Source organism: Propithecus coquereli, unplaced genomic scaffold, assembly GCF_000956105.1.
Source record: "Propithecus coquereli isolate 6110/MARCELLA unplaced genomic scaffold, Pcoq_1.0 Scaffold14, whole genome shotgun sequence".
Classification (NCBI taxonomy): Eukaryota; Metazoa; Chordata; class Mammalia; order Primates; family Indriidae; genus Propithecus; species Propithecus coquereli.
The window spans coordinates 16,999,036-17,011,550 of record NW_012138302.1 but is presented as its reverse complement, the minus strand read 5'-3'; the positions used below and the strand labels follow the sequence as shown (position 1 = coordinate 17,011,550).

The 12,515-nt window shown below is 34.1% G+C and overlaps 1 protein-coding gene across 1 annotated transcript in view; it reads right to left on the bottom strand.

The window, feature by feature from the left end:
• FAF1 (Fas (TNFRSF6) associated factor 1) overlaps nt 1-12,515 on the bottom strand; it is a 334,517-nt gene that overhangs the window by 253,540 nt on the left and 68,462 nt on the right. Inside the window, exon 4 of the mRNA XM_012639350.1 lies at nt 6,397-6,502. Within this exon, the coding sequence (XP_012494804.1) occupies nt 6,397-6,502 (106 nt within the window). The remainder of the gene's footprint in view (nt 1-6,396; nt 6,503-12,515) is intronic.

The window sequence follows — 12,515 nt, the reverse complement described above, 5'->3', positions numbered from 1 at the left end:
TTTAATAGATAAACTCATTAACAACCTCACCCTTAAAAAAAAATTAAAGTTGCGGGTTTAGAAGTCTCTGGGTATATATAATAGAGAAACCTGGGAATATTTTACTCTTGAGGTAAGAGATTTGTCATTTGAAATTTGATTTTAAGAAGGTACATTATTTTGCTCTGAGAATAAAATTAAAAAGGCACTTATAAAGTTTTTGAGTGAGTTGATTATGATAGAACATTAAGAGTAAAGTTTACTGAGGATTATTCATTAACAGTATATTTTTAAAGTATATATTTTACTCAAAAAATACATAAATAAGTCACAAACCAAAAGCTAACAGATGTGTGACTTCTAATTAGTTATAATAATCTCTGCTTCAATGCCATTAGAATGAGCCTTTCTTTTCTTTTGAAAACTAAAAAAGCTTTCCTTTGAATTTTAAACTGTCAGGGTGCTTCAAAGTCAATGTACAAAATCTGCTTTGATTAAAATTTTAGACATCTACAATGATAACTTTATGAAAGGAAAATATTAAATTATAATTATCCTAAACAGACACAGTCTTGTGAAACTAACCCTACATTCATGTTAAAACACAAAGAGTTGAATATAATGAATTTGATTCATCCTCGGACACAAAGCTTCACCACAGTAAACTCAGTCAACTGTTGCTCTTGCGCCTATATTCACAGTGCTCAAATAGTGCACTTTAAAACAAAAAAAACTCCAATTGGCTTTTCATATATCCACCCTCCCCAAAAATAACGCACTTGAAAAACTCAAATGATATGAAAGGCTTCAAGGCCTCTTTTCTCCCTTTCATACCCCTTTTTTTTTATTTCTGTTTGCAGTAATCTGCCTTTCTCTTTCTCTTTCTCATTGCTACAGAGCAAGCGAGGAGGCTCAGAGCTTTGAAAAGGGGGCTCAGTGTGTAATGGGTCCACTAGAATTAATTTACTTGCACCAAATCCATTGAGCACAGAGGGTTTTTCCCCCCACTCCTCTCCCTCTCTTCTCAAATCATTTGGAGTCGAACGCAGCCCCCAGCCTTTGTAATTCTAGTAAAGCACTTAAAGTGCACAGTAGGTGTTCATGAGGACCATCTGGTCAAAAGCAAAACAAGCTGCTGATTTTGCCTTTGAATAGAATGAAGCAAGTGTGAATTAGTCTCTTCAATTAGCACTATTACAACCTGTCAAGTGCATATTGTAAAACAGGATTATTACAGTATTGGTCACCAGTGCAATTATTTACTCTCTGCCTTTTCTTGCATATAAAAAAATGTCTTGTGTTTATTAGTTTCTGATAACTGAACATAATTTCCCTTAACTCAGGCATTTCAAAACTACAAGCACACAAATCACATATTATGAAACATGGCCGGCTAAGATGTTAGGATACATATATCTTAAGTAACAAAGGTCTAAAACACAGTCCTTTATTCTTAACAAAATTTCATTGTTTCTTCTATCATCTTGAAATGCAGGTGAACAAATATATGGGCTGTAAAAGATTTCCAATCCAAATTATTCTAAAACACTTTTAGAGGAGGAAAAGGATTTGTCCGTTACAAACGACTGCATTGTAAATATTACTCAAATTTCTTTCTGAAGGAGATAATTTATTAAAAGTCACAGAAAAACCTCAACATTTATAAAATGATCATTACTGATTTGTTCATTTGAAGTGGAATGATTTCAACAGATATTAGTTTTAAAAATGCAACTTGAACTAATAATATATATGTGTATTTAAAAGAAACTCATAATCTCCTTATTTGAAAGCTGAATAAAGGCTTGAATTCATTGCCCAGTTGCTTAAAAAATTATATATCTCATTCTTGCTAAGATGTCGTTTATGGTTTCAAATAAAAAGAAATCAAACTATGATATATGGTAATTAAAATTGGTTCATTTTAATTGATCTAATATATGTCATTAATCTTGCAGCAAAAACAAACCACTTAAACTTTTAATTAAATAAGCACACAACTTAATTTACCCTCTTGCATATGCACATTCTCAGCTACCCTACTCTTTCTTCAGTTCTGTGCCAGCATCCCCCCACCTTCCCCAAACTGGAAAACAAACCAAACAAAAAAACATCCAATACTTAAAACATTTACAGAAAGGGCATGTTAGTTAAGAAGTATAGTCAATCTACTACTAGAAAATCACTCATTAGCACCATCTGTAAAAGACTACATATTTTAATTACTGTTACTAACCACCAGCATTAAAGGAGAATAGTACAAAATATACATTAGTCAAGCAAGTTGAGAAAGTAACAAGTAGAAAAATAGACCCAACACACAAAACCTGATATGAGGTCCAAATTTTTAGAATCAGAGCTAGCCTCATGATTTCATCATTATTTGGCTAAGATTATTTTTAAGGACTTATGTATTTAGTTCAATTCTTGATACTAATTCAAACTCTACTGGCTTCCTACTTAATCACTAGCTTTCACAACATGGTACTAGCAGTGAAATGTTTTACTATTCCCTGCAAGATATATCTTTATAGGTTTTCAATTTTCCCCTTTCATTCCCATTAAGAACTAAATCAACATTAATAAAAACATTGAGAATTCTGGGGTAAAGTGAAACTTGGGAGAGGATTTGAATAATTCCAATAGCTATTCATCGTGCTTCTTGCTGTAATAGATAAGTAATGCTCCATGATTCCACACTAAAAATACTTAGGTTTCTTATCATCATTATCCTGGGTCATGTGTATATTCCTTAAATTTGTATGACATCTACAAAGAAAAGTAGATATTTTGCCTAACAGAAGCTTTTGCAATAGTAAGACGGATAACAAAGAATCAGTTTCTAAGAAAAGTTGGCTTGATTTCAGGGACTTTATATCCTTTTCCACACCTGGGTTTAGGATTTGCTGAAAGCAAATCAATCTTTTATTCCCCTGAATTTAACCCATCCCAAGTGCACTTGTAACCACAGATCTTTAATAGTATTAGACAGAATTACTAGAACCTGTACAATTAACTTTAAAAATCTGAATTCTCAGTGTCAAAAATTAATTAAAATAAGGTAAGCCTATTCAAATTTTCAAAGAAATTCACTATTTTAAAGTGTGACAAGTAACTAACTTAACCCAAAAAAGGTCGAAAAAACAGACTGTCACAAAACTACTGTCATATTACTTGATAATTTTTATAAGCTGTTTTTTCATAATAGAAAAGAGAAAGGATTTTTCTTATGATTTACAACTCTCACCATTCTGACCTTTTATACCACCAGTGCCTTCTCCTCAAGTAGGATAATGTAAATGGAAGGATTTGTAAAGAGCTTAAAACAAAAACAAAATCAAAAACAAACCCCCTCAATAACTAACTAGCTTAAATTAAAATCTAGAGCACCCAAAGGACACAGTCATGCATTGTGAGGCAGCAGACCACAGAGACAGAATGAACAAACATTTGTATAACTATCGATTTATCACCAATGACTTGCATGACCATATGGTCACTGAATAGTTTATCTGAAATTCAAACTGCATCTTAGTTCTTGTTTCTAATTCAGCATTTTTAAAAAATGGATTTTGTATAATTAAAAGTTGAAATCATAGAGGTGCCTTTTTCAATCCTATTTCATTTATTAGAAATTTCCCTCTAGGGGAAAAATATTGCAAAAGCTTTCTTTTAAAAATACAAAGGTTTCAAAAATTAAATAAATATGTATAATATTGGAATAAAGATCAGGGATTTTTGTTTTATTTTTATAAAATTTCTCCCTTTCCTTCAATTATACTATTCAGAATTCATTCTTGGACCTATTAATACTGAAAAGAGATTCCTGAAACTGGTGAGAGATTAATTTACAATCTAGGATATTTAGCAGCATTAAACTTACACATTAATTTTGAAAAACTAGCATTTATACAATAAAACTGCAAAATTGTTTCACAATTATATTTTTATCTTGGTGCAAACTCACTTCAATCATGCAACAAGAAAAAATGCACATACTTAAGTGTCACTGTGGATTGCATGGCTGTAGATAGGTGCACCTTGTCCTTCTCCTGAAACCACCCCCACCACCACAGGTATTCCACAATTTGAAGCAGAAAAGTCATAGGACTAGGCCTAGAGAGTGTCTATGTGTACCTGTCTACTCACAGAAAAGCAACTGACATTATTAACAACTGCCATTTATTTTTCCCTGACAAACTAGCATTTCAAAATATTATTTTAAATTAGCTTTAAAAAGGAAAAAAGAAAACGAAGAAGAAATCAAATTCTTGTTAGAATGTCTTCGCAAAAAATTTCTGGAACAGTTTTCAAACAATATTTAGAAAATGGTATGAAAAAGATTTACTGTTTTCAAGTCCTTGAAGCTTAAGATATATTTGATAATCAAAATAGCAGGCCATGGAGAACAGTTTCAGCCAACTGTGGCGCACAGTGGCACATTTACAGAATTTTAAATATTTCTTTTAATAATTGATGTAGTCATTTTGAATCATTCTGCATAGGATATCAGGTGTGAGCAGATTGCATTAATGCTGCTTAAACATTTCAACTTGTCAGTATGGCCAACTCGATTTCGGAAATATTTGCAGTATTTTCCCATCGAAACAGTAATAAAGGCAAAATAAATATATGCCACTACTTTATAATCACCGCACATTAATGAATATTTTATGTCTTTTTAAATCTCCCTGTTTAATTTTAAAGGGTGAAATTAAGTCTCCTCCCCGCAATATGCCAATTATCTGTAAATCAAACAATAACTTGGCCATTATGCTCCTTTTTGTTAATATAAGAGAAGCTAATTTGAAAACACTGAATGGCATTTTTAGGCTACCTGCTTAATAGTCCTTTCTGCCCTCTTGTGGGAGAAAGTTGAAACACACCCCAATTATAGAAACTGGCAATTTAAGGGAAAAAAAGCAAAATTTTGGCTATAAATATCAATCAGAAAGAAAAAGAAAGCAGTCTATATTTATCCATCATGCATTATACTATTCTTCAATTCAAAAAATTTAATCAACAATAGAATGAATTTACCTCTTATTATCTTTGCTTTGTGGATTAAATGGGAGTTATTTTAAATTAAATTGTCTTATTTAATTATACTCACATATATAATTTAGCTTTTACTATCATGAAGATCCTATAATAACTCCAAGATGGAACCATATCAAAACATTATTTCTACTGTAAAAACAAAAATTACTCCTCAAGGAATTAAAATGTTTAATTTAGGTAATTTAAGGATGTTAAAAACAAAACATTAATTTATACATATTAAAAATCCAGAAAAAAAATCAAATAATCCAAACCTATGATTCAGTTTAGAAGTCAGATCAGAAAAAATTTTAAAGACTTTAGTTACTAGTCAACAAACTATTCAAGTAATCAATGAAGAAAATAAACTTAAAGCAATGAGTTATTTATGCCAAATTCAGACGCTGAAATTCCTTGACAAAATATGAAAAAAGGAAACCATTAACAGTCTAGCCATTACTGAAACAATTCACATACTTCTGGAAAAAAAAATGATTAGGGTAAACATGACTTGTTCTTTCAAGATGACATTAGTAATTATTTTAAGCAATGTAGTCTAAGAAAAAAACTGAAATAATCGAAGATTAAGCATGATTAATTTTCTCTGAAAAGATTAGTAGACAAATGATTGTTGCCTTCATAATATGAGGGGTAATATCACATAGTCACCATTTCAATGTTTCTAAACGCAAGTCCTGTCATAGCCTTAAACACTGTTTTTTCCCCATGGAGATAAATTACTAGCTTTTAGGTGGGTGGGGCCCAAGGCATACCAAGAAGATACCTCTTCTTTCTTGGGGGAGGTTCTTTTTTGAAACAGTGGCCCTGGTTAGCCCTGTTGAAGAAAATATTGACACTACCCACTCTTTTCAGATAATCTAAGCTAAATGACAATTTCCTACAGCATTTTAAGCATATTGCCCAAGGCTGGGATTGAGCTGCTTAAGAAAAGTCTTCTCAAATTCCCTTTAGAAACAGGCAGACTACACAATATAAATAATATATTTGAGAGTGACCTTTCAAATAAATTATAAGCATCCTCCAAAATTGATATTGTCAACAATTTCCAAATTAATATTTTGAATAATTACTATAAAGCCATGAAATATATTACATAATAATGAGTTATTTTTAAGCAGGGTTTTAAGTTGACTAGTTTAAGAATTATCAAGAGCTCCCATTTACAACGTCTATCTTTCTAGGTCAAGGCATTTAATATATCTACAGTAATCACTGATGCTCCAGTTAATTAAAATTAAGAACCCAATAATGAAACATAAAGAGAGTTTCCACTCAGAACAGATAAGCCCTCTTTAACAGGGTCAACATTAGCTATAATGAGCTACCTTTATTCCTTAGCTGTGAGACATAACTCACCTCTTGAATAGTACTGCTTCCTGAGAAGTTCAGGTTGTACTCCCGCTGGACTTCTCGGTGGGTGATGATCAGCATGAAGTTTTGATTTAATGACTCCTGCAGGGCACTGAAAGGGTTGAAAGAAAAACAGGGAACTCAGAGATGAACAAGTTCTAGCTTGCTTTACAGCTAGCTGCAAAAACCCCAGGAGTACCCTAACCTCCACACAGGCATGTCCAGGCCCAATGTTATCATATTTTCAGCTCCTAAAGGCAAGAGAGCATGCTGAGACAACCAAGGGGAGCTAACCTGTTAACTCCTTCTCTACCAAGGTGTTTTTAAACTTCAATTCTAAATACTTTGCATACGTAAGAATTTTCTACAAGTCATATGCTATTGTCTGCATATGAATTTCCTCCAAGACAACCAATCATCAATTATATCGAATTCCAACCATGCTACTAAAATATATACTCAAAGACTCTGGTTCAATTCCAAGTGAAATAGCTGTTCTGGAATAACAGAAACATGAAATTATTGTTTACACTCATTAATGTGGCACAAGAATAGAAACATGGTTTCCAACAAAATTCAGAAATTCTATTGAATTCAAAATTCTATTGAAATCTATACAACTTTAGTTGCTATACCAAAATTCCTTCAAAATAATTGTGGTTTCACTTAGGACTCAGCAATATACAGAATTCAGAAATTAGAGAATTCAGAGCAACATTTTTTAACCCTATGACAAAGTTCCAAAATGTTAGAAATGTGTCAGAACCATGAAGAGTATACGAAATTAGCCACACAAATTAAGAAACATAAGTCATGGTTCCATTTTTATGTCAATAATAAGAAACACTATTTTCATCAGTATTGAAAACAAAAATCTATCACTACTAGTCTGAATAATCTGTACTGCCTGTCTGTAATTTTGCCATGCCATACCTGATGCCATAGGAAGTGGCATCAGGAAAAAATTGGGGTGTGCTACACAGTTCTGGCCTTCATCATTCTTCCTTTGCCAATCTGTAACTATGTGATAAATACACATACCACATAAAGATTAGAATTAGGCAGCTAATCTGTCTGTCCCGTTGTCTCCCACAGAGTTTGCAGGTTAATTACAGACGAAAAATACCTGGGAAGTACCAATGTATATCATGAAATATTACTGATCAAAATCAAAGGAAATTATACCCAACTAAAATAGAGTTTCCTGAAGCAAAGACCTTTGTCATTGTATCCTTAGCACTTAAGCATAATGTCTGGTATACTGCAAATAAATATTTATTGAATAATGAATAAACTGTGAATTTCCAGAAGTCAAGAGTCTTATTTATCTTTGTATCTCACACAGCAATGTTACATTCTGAAAAACCACCACAGGAGTTAAGATTTTGATTCATTTACTTATCAACATTAACTCAATGTCTTGCATTATTCCAGGTGCTAAGGAAACCAACCCAAATAATACATAATTCCAGTATATGAAAAACTCATAGTCTAACAGGCGTAGACAAATATATAAACAATTATAGTGTAGTATGATAAGTACAAATGAGAAATTAAAAAAACAAAAGTACAATGGACATTGAGAACAAAGTGCTTAACTCCGCCTCAGTGAGAGGGTACAAGAATCAGGGGAAAGCTTCACAGGAAAAAATATGTAAGTTGAAATATGAGGGTTAAATAGGACCTTAGAGTTTATCACTTGGGAGAAATAAAAGTTTTGTTTTGTTTTATTTAGGGAAGGGAAATGGGTGACACTTCTTAGATAAGAAAATAACAAGTGGAAGAACATGGCATGTTCATGCACTTATTGAGTACCTACCTACATTCATGACACTGTTCTAGTTGCTAGGGATACAACAGTGAACAAGAAAAACATGGTCCTTGCTTTCATGAGACTTATATTCTACTAAAGGAGACAAACAATGATCAGGTAAATGAATAAATAATTGTAGAGACTATTAAGTGCTGTGAAGAAGATAAAACAGGATTATAAAATAAAAGGTAACAGAGGGGCATGGTGAAGGGAATTACTTTTAACAGAATAGTTGGGGAAGATATCTTGGAGGAAGTGACATATATAAATTGAGGCTAGTAGGACAACAAAGAGATAACAGAGGTCTGATTATGTAGGTCCTTGTAGTAATTGCAAAGGAAAGCCACTGGAGAGTTTTATAATGGGAAATGGTAAGATCTGTCTTATATTTTCATTTATACAAGATTACTCTGGCTGCTCTGGAAACAGTGAGCAAAGACTGGAGGTAGGGAAAGCAGATAGACTAGCCCAGGCTAGAAATGATGGTAGTTTGGACTACAGTGGTAGAGGCAGAAATGGTGAGGAGTTGTCAAGTTCAGAGTATATTTTAGAGGAGGAACTCAGACAATTTACTGATAGAGTATGAGAGAATAACATAATCCCAAGGTTTATGAACTGAATAAATAAAAGGATGGAATTACATTTAACAAGGAAAAGTGGAATAGGAGTGGGGTGAGTGGGGAAACTGAAAGTGAAGTTTTGGATATGTTAAAGTTTGAAATGCCTATTAGATATCCAAAAGGAAATGTAGGCCAGGCACACCTGTAATTCCAGCCCTTTGGGAGGATGAGGAGGGAGGACCGCTTGAAGCCAGGAGTTTGAGATCAGCCTGAGCAACATAGTGAGATCTTATCTCTACAAAAGATTTAAATACAAAAAAAACAAAACAGCTAGGCATGGTGGTGCATGCCTATAGTCCCAGCTACTTGGGAAGCTGAGGCAGGAGGATTGCTTGTACCCAAAAGTTTGAGGTTGCAGTGAGCTATGATGATGCCATTGCACTCTAGCCTGGGCAACAGAGTGAGACCTTGTCTCAAAAAACAAAAAACAAACAACTTTTTTTAATTTTTAAAAAATTAAAAATAAAAAAAAAAAGGCATGTACAGTTGAATGTAAGAGTCAAAGATCACATAAGAGAGCTTAGAGCAGGAGAGTTGATAGCATATAGTCAGTATTTAGACTTTGTGGCCAAAAGAAATCACCTAGGAAAACAGGTGACCTAGAGAAAAGGAGAGAGGTCAACATGGAGCCCCGGGGCACTCCAATCATTTGAAACCAAGCAGAGGAGGAGTCAGTTTAAAGGAGATTGATAAATGATCAGTGAGAGAAAAGAAAAATCAAGAAAGTCTACCATAAGGAAGCCAAAAGAAATAACTGTTTCAATCAGAAGGGCAGGATCAATTAAGACGAATGCTGCTGAAACATTAAAGGCAGTAAAGTGAGAAAAGCTCAGTGTGACTACAGTGATGGGTATGTGAGAGAAGTGTATTGGGAAATGACGCTCAACCAACAGGATGGGTCAGTGTTCAATATATGCATAGTAAATTAATTTGGGGTCAGAAGTGGCAAGTAATGGAAAGCCTACTTGAAGTATCAGGGCCCTTCATAGGTAGATCTATTTTACAACTATTCTCCAAATTTGGCTTTTGCTCTAGAGCTTAGCTGACATTCCCTCATGTCAGAAACATCGCACCATGTTCTCTTCAATCTCTGTTCATGTTGTTCTCAATCTTCATTCCTTTGCCCCCCTCCAAATACTATACAGGTTTCAGACCACCTTTCAGTCCTACCACTTTTATGTACTAATGAGCTCCTCTTCTCCTCTGTATTCTTATATCACATATTTCAATACTTAATTATAGCATGTCTTGTATAGTTTGCTTTGTTTCATGTGTGGATGCCCTGAATTAAAGACTATAAGCTTTTTGAGGGCAAATATCTGATTATTCAGCAGTACATCCCTTGGCAACTAGCACACTAGAAGGTGATTCAATTCAATCCTATAAGACTTAAATAGTTCTACATATTCTGAACTGCATAAAAAACCACTGATTCTCATTTTTTGAGCCTACCTATGAAATATCATTTTATTCATAAAATTGTGGTTCAGAAAGGTCAACTGTCCAAGGTCATAAAGCTATAAAGAAATGGAACTACCTTCTAACCTATATTTGATTCCATGTTCTTTACACCTTAGCATCCTATCTCCTAAGAGGATAGGCTACTTGGGAAATACAAAGATGAATAAGATTTCTGCCTGCTAGAATTTCACCATTCATTCATTCATTCATTCTTAATTGATTCCTATCATTTGTAATAATATAGGAATAAAAGACATAATCACTGACCTCAAGACTATTCAAAGAGGTTCAAACAATTAGATGTAAAGATTGTGAAGAAGGGAGAATATATGGAAGTACTATGAGGAAGACTGGATAATGATTTGATAAACATATATGGAGGATGATTTCACACATAGAATAATCTGAACAGAAATGGAGATTGGAGAATATAAGGAAAGATGTAGAAAGCAAAGAGGAAGCAGTATAAGGGGATGTGAAGAAGGGTTTGTAATAGAGAAAACCTGAAAAATATTAAGGATCTACATTATGGAGGGCTTCAATACTAGGCTAAAGAGCTCAGAGTTTTAGAATTCCTGATTATTATATACATCCTCCTTTATCTTTACATATGAATCTATGCATATGTTTAATATATTTAGTGCTTGCCTTTATGCAATTCCTTAGATGTTTCTTGATCTTGACTGGCAGACTTATGCAATAACTTTGCAGACAGGTTTGCCAGGATCAGCTCTGACTGCCAGACTACTTTAGAAGCACACCAATTTAGTCTAGTTCTGTTAATACAATTCCTGGATAGCTGTGGAAGAAGGTAAGTTGGCAAGAAAAATATTTATGGCTTTAAACTGCTTGGAAGTCATAAAGCCATATTTGAATCCCTGTCCACTACTTTCTAGTTTGACCTTGACAAGTCAACCATTCATTCTTTCAACAGTATTTACTGAGTGTCAACCATATACAAGGGCCTATTTTAGGCACTTGACTACTTCGCACATTCTCAGGAAAAGAATAATAATCCTTTCTTCATAGAATTACTTTTTAAATTTTAAAAAGCCAAGTCCAAGCAGGATTTTTTTTTGAGACAATCTCACTGCAAGTGGGAATTTTTATTGAACATTAAGTTGTAAGGTAACCTATTACAACTTACTGAAAATAGAACACTTTTGAGGGGTAATCTATACTTTAAAATCTTACAATGACAGTGAAACTTCAACAAAAGGATCTATGGTACTCTTGTGACAGTTATTTTTCATGTTTTAATTCTGTTTCCCTACAGGAGTTCACAGAGAATAAAACTTTTTTTGATCACTGAACATAACTGCATATTGTGCCTAATGTTATCCAGACTAACAGTTATTGGGACTCAGAAAACAGTACCCCAAAATGAAAGCCTCAGAAGCAGCCTTCCAAAACTGAAGCAAAATTTTTCTCTGACCTTCTCCTGTCCTGTTTCTCAGTCTCATTCTCCCCTGAGGCTAGCCATAGAAACTAGAATCCCTCTTCCCCATGGTGGGCCATAAAAACAAGAACCTCTTTTCCTGAAGGCCAGCCATAAAACCTAAAATTATTCTGTGTAAAAACTGGCCATAAAGAAATTATCTGACCTACCTTGTTTGACTATAGGTCATAAGACCCACACCCCTATTCCAGAGAGGACCCTGCCCCACACCCAGAAGGAAGGAATATGGGCTCAGAGAGGCCAGAAAGGATCTAGACAGATAAACTTTGCTGGGTTTCCTCACTCAGTCTATTAGCATTAGATCATACCCTCTGTGTCCAATCTTATTTCTACACAGCTATCTACACTTTGTCGATCCTGAGTATAAAAATGGACAATTTTCACCGTATCTTTGGATCTTTAGTGTGAAGGCTCCAATGTATACATATTAAATAAATTTGTATACCTTTTCTCCTATTAATCAGTCTGCCTCATGTCAGTGATTTTCAGCAAACCTTTAGGGGGCCAACGGCATTGGTCCCTAAGTAATGTTTTTTGTTTGTTTCTTTGTTTTTTGAGACAGAGTCTTGCTCTGTTGCCCAGGCTAGAGTGCCTTGGCATCAGCTAGCTCATAGCAATCTCAAACTGCTGGGCTCAAGTGATCCTCCTGCCTCAGCCTCCCAAGTAGCCAGGACTAGAGGCATGCACTGCCACACCCAGCTAGTTTTTTTTTTCTGTTTTTAGTTGCCTGGTTAATTTTTTCTATTAATATTTTTAGTAGAGACGGGGTCTC